The sequence below is a fragment of the Palaemon carinicauda genome, chromosome 8 (genome assembly GCF_036898095.1).
Source record: "Palaemon carinicauda isolate YSFRI2023 chromosome 8, ASM3689809v2, whole genome shotgun sequence".
Classification (NCBI taxonomy): domain Eukaryota; kingdom Metazoa; phylum Arthropoda; class Malacostraca; order Decapoda; family Palaemonidae; genus Palaemon; species Palaemon carinicauda.
Window position 1 is genome coordinate 40919616 of NC_090732.1, and position 5288 is coordinate 40924903.

General features: G+C 36.6%; 1 protein-coding gene across 1 annotated transcript; it reads right to left on the reverse strand.

The window, feature by feature from the left end:
- Positions 1-4467: 4467 nt before the first annotated feature.
- Positions 4468-4836, reverse strand: LOC137645192 (uncharacterized). The gene has a single exon (XM_068378015.1). It carries the CDS (start codon positions 4834-4836, stop codon positions 4468-4470), a length of 369 nt encoding a protein of 122 aa, XP_068234116.1.
- Between the last annotated feature and the right edge of the window lie 452 nt (positions 4837-5288).

The window sequence follows — 5288 nt, forward strand, 5'->3', positions numbered from 1 at the left end:
ATATATATATCCTCACACACACATATATATATTGATATATATATATACATATATATATATATATGTATATTAATATATATATCAATATATATATATATATATATATATATATATATATATATATATATATATATATATATATATATGAATAACTAAACCATTGATAGAAACAAAATAACATATACACATAGTAACATTCATTGTCTTCGGAAAAAAATCTATAAACTAATGATTCCATTGGAAAAATCATGAGAATATTACATCATTATTGATTCTTCAGAAAAGGTACTTGTGAAAATAAGGTTTTCCTAGAATAGTTTCCTGTGTTTCGAAGGGCTCTGATATCGATTCGTACCGGAAATTGATTGCTCTAAATCCCAAACCTGAAATAATCTAGTTGAAACCTACTACTATTTCAATGCGGTTTGCTGTAAACCTCAATTACCCTTCGCCCTTCGCCCGAGTATCTTCAAGTTTCCTTCAAACTGCAAAGTTGAGCGTTTAACGTCTTCAGAACTCTCCGACTCCAATCCATAAATCAAATCCCGTAGTTGTTTATTATTATTATTATTATTATTAATATTATTATTATTATTAATTATTAATTATTAGTTATTATTTATTAAGTATTATTATCATGATGATGATGATGATGTTACTATGTCCTATTGAAACGAAGAGAAGAACGGATTTTTTTCGCGAGTCCTAACGGCTAGGAAAGAAAATCCGGATCTCGAAATGGCTTCAGAAGAAATAGCCATAGACTTAGCATGGAATTCTGAATGACTCCAGAACAGAATCCACAGGCTTCAGAAGAAAACTTTCCCGAATTGCCAAATTGCTTCAGAAGAAATAGCCATAGACATAGCATGGAATTCTGAAGGACTCCAGAAAACAATTTCTGAACGGCTTCAGAAGAAAACTTTCCTAAATTTCCAAAGGTCTAAAAAGGACAGCCGTATACTTAACATGGAGTTCTGAGTGACTCCAGAACTGAAATTTCCATGACCAGTCCTGAACGGCTCCGCCCTGAGCTTCAAATTACTTCTGAAGCCTTGATCTTCATTTTTTTCAAAGGTAGCATGCAACACCTCTCCTGATCTGTATGTAGCTGGCGGAATCTAACCGAGGCATTGCGTGTCAATAGGAGTAGGAGGAAAATATGTTGATGACTGGGAGAAGAATTTAACTCGACTCACAGAGACTGCGTTCTGGCGGAATAGGAAGCCGACTGTCAGAATTATGAGTTACGTGCACAGGGTTAATTGCAGCTCTTCGGAACACCTTCAACTACTGATGGTTTTGGTGGTTGCTGCCGAAGTTGCTGATCGTTCGTTTTATAATGCCTTACCTATAGTAAGACACAGGCTCTTCTGTTGACAGCCCAGCTTTGAATATTATAAATGTATGCACCTTGAAGGATCCTTTGTTTGGGCTTTTGCGACAATGTCTTATAATATGAGACTCGGAAAAAGTACGAGGCTTTGTATTGGTGCAAAGACAGATTGCAGGAAATGAGGATGGAGGCAGAATGGTTAAACTGAGAGGTGTGGTTCTTCAACAGGATTGTCCCAAAATTTGACATTAAAGTAAGGACATATTCAGACGGCATTGGTAAATATATTGTGTTGCTCGTCATTTACTTTGGCATGATGGTGTATGAGGAGAAATCGATAGTATTCATCTCTTTACTCATCGCCCTGATGGGTAAAGAAATGAATGCCATCGATTTCTCAGAAGAATCTGACGAACTGAAGAAACTCGGCACTGTAATTTCTTTTGAAATCCAGAAGAAAACTGACGAACTAAGAAAAAAAGACAATGAAATCTTGATAGAAATTGACAATCAAATGAAAGAAGATCTTGAAAAATTAGAAGACAGAAGAGAACAGCGACGAAGAACCTTTAAACGAAGAGGCCAATTAGCCTATAATGCTATTGACACCTAAAAATAGAGAGCCTCTAATGCTAGAAGTAAGGCACCACAAAACCGAGATCGAAGACAATCTAATGATAGAAGTATGGAACATAGAAATAGAAGTAAAAAACCCTCTAATGCTAGACGTATGGGAGCTAAAAATAGAGGTCAAAGAACCTCTAATGTTAAAGGTAAGGCACCTCAAAATAAAGGTCAAAAAGCTACTAATGCTATAAGTATGTCATCTGGAAATGGTCTAAGAGCCTCTAATGCTTCGGGTAAGTCAACTCAAAATAAAGGTTAAAGAGCCACTAATGCTAGATATAAGACACCTTGATGCTAGAGGTATGGGACCTGGAAAATAATGGTAAAAGAACCTCTCATGCTATAAATATGGAACCTGAAAACAGAGGTCAAAGAACTTCTAGTGCTAGAAATATGGGAGCTAAAAATAGAGGTCAAAGAACTTCTAATGCTAGAACTATGGGAGCTGGAAAAGAGAGGTCAAAGAAATTCTGATGCTAGAAGAATGGAAGCTAAGAAGAGAGGTCAGAGAACTTCTAATACTAGAAGTATGGGAGATAAAAAAGAGGCCAAAGAACTTATAATGCCAAAAGCATTGGAGTTAAAAAGAGAGGTCAAAGAACTTCTAAAGTTAGAAATATGGTTGCTCAAAAGAGAGGTCAAAGAACTTCCAATGCTAGAATTAGGGAACCTGAAAAGAGAGGTCAACGACCTTCTAATGCTAAAAGTATAGGAATTAAAAGAGAGAGAGGTCAAAGAACTTCTAATGTTAGAAGTATGGGAGCTCAAAAGAGAGGGTAAAGAACTTCTAATACTAGAATTAGGGGACCTGAAAAGAGAGGTCAACGAACTTCTAATGCTAGAAGTATGGGAGCTAAAAGGAGAGGTCAAAGAACTTCTAATGTTAGAAGTATGGAAGCTAAAGGGAGAGGTAAAAGAACTTCTAATGCTAGAAGAATGGGAGCTAAAAAGAGAGGTCAAATAGCTTCTAATGCTAGAGGTAGGGGAGCTAAAAAGAGGTCAAAGAACTTCTAATACTAGAAATATGGGAGCTAAAAAGAGAGGTCAAAGAACTTCTAATGCTAAAAGTATTGGAGCTAAGAGAGGTCAACAAAGTTCTAATGCTAGAAGTATGGGAGCTAAAAGGAAAGGTCAAAGAGCTTCTATTGCTAGAAGAATGGTAGCTAAAAGGAGAGGTCAAAGAACTTCTAATGCTAGAGGTATGGGAGCTAAAAAGAGAGGTCAAAGAAATTCTAATACTAGAAGTATGGGAGATAAAGAGAGAAGTCAAAGAACTTCTAATGCTAAAAATATTGGAGCTAAAAAGAGAGGTTGCAAAACTTCTGATGCTAGAAGTATGGGAGCTAAAAGGAGAGGCCACAGAGCTTCTAATGCTAGAAGTATGGGAGTTAAAAAGAGAGGTCAAAGAACTTCTAATACTCGAATTATGGGAGCTAAAAAGAGTGGTCAAAGAACTTCTAATGCTAGAAGTATATGAGCTAAAAAGAGAGGTCAAAGAACTTCTAATACTAGAATTATGGGAGCTAAAAAGAGAGGTTGAATAACTTCTAACGTTATGTAGTCCAGGTTTGTGTATGGATATGTTAACATGATCACAAACAACAACATTCAACTTAATACGTTTAGTACCTGCTTGAACCTTCACCCGTACTACATCAAGCAAATTAGTTTCAACTCTATCGCCGAATGGAACTAATGTTAATTCCACTCGTTTTATCGGTATTAAGTTCAATTTCTCAACAACTTCTGGATTAATAAATGTTCTTTGGGATCCGCTGTCTAAGAAAGCTCGAACCGAAATCTGATTCTCTCCATTAGTCAAATGAAGGGTTGCTTTGGGTAATGCTGTCGGTCAAAGAGATACAACACTTTTAACAGCTACTCGATTACTATTAACATTATTCTGGGAATTACTCTGATTACTCACAGCGGCTGCTTGCTGTTTAGTGCTGGAACTAGGTTGCGATAGAACAGTTACTACAAGGTTATTATCTACTCTACTAGGGTCTGATCTAGTGCCAGATTGTTTCCGAGACGAATTTACGTTAACACTAGTAGGATCAGGCATTAATCTGACACATAAGAATGTATGATGTTTACCGTTACTCTTGAAACAATTGGACTTACTAGTACACTCAAATGAACGATGACCCTTTCTCAAACAACCAAAACATAATTGTAATTCATAAATACGTGCTTTTCTAGACTCTAAAAGTAGCATATTTCATACAGACTTTTCCGCTGTGTTCACCTTGACAAAAGCAACAACACAAAGTGTGTTTCCTAGGAGTGGCTTGAACGTTAGTTCTGAAAGCACCATTAGGCAAATGGGCCTGACGTTCGTTTTTCGAATCCTTGTTGCGGTAGGGGCTGCCCTTAACAGTGTTTGATTGTGATGATGTACTGTCAGTCATTCTATTAGGACATAAAACTTAACTTAATCTCGCAATGCCCTCCTTCAATTGACGCACACTAAGTATACAGGTATTATACCTTTTTTGTAACTATATCAAGGTTTCATCGGGCAAGCATTTGAGGATAATTTCCCCTTCAAGAGGATCGCCAGTAGGTTTACCCATTAGAGTTTCTAACTGTCCAGTGATATTATTCCATTTCGTAAGGAAATCCCTTAATTGTTTTGCATCATGTTTAGGATGTGGCAAATTAATCAATTGCCGTCTTAAGTTTTGTTCTACTAAATCGTCATTGGAAAAGTGATCTTCTAGTGTCTTGATTGCCACAGCGTAATTATCCGCTGTTAAAGATATTCCTTCAATGGCATCGCGTGCATTACCTCTAAGATAACTAATCAACATGGTAAACTTGATAATATCGTTCACATCATCCCTATCATGAACAGATGCTTTGAACATATTCCAAAACAGAGTCCATTGTTGTATTTTACCATCATAAATGGGTATTGTAATTTGAGGAAGATTAGGTGGTGGAATGGTAGGGCTGGGTTTCTTTTACCTATCCCCAAGTTTAGTGATTCCACGTCGTGCGGCATTGAGGAAATCCTCGGTCTGCTCTACTGCGTCAATGAAGGTCTGCCCTTTTATTTCTTTATAATATTCAGTTGATGCTGACTTAAGTGAACTAGACGCTTCATTTAGGGCTTTCTGTTGCGATTCAATATAATGGAGAGGCGACCGTTCCATACATGGTATTTCCTCTAGTAGATTTTTAATACGACGTAGAGCAACCTCAATCAGAATTGATTCCTTACTTCGCTCTTCGGTAGACATGGTGAAAAAATATTCAAGTCAAAATCACTTGCAAAAATCAATAATAATGTCAATAATGACAAAGTAAATCTTCAAAA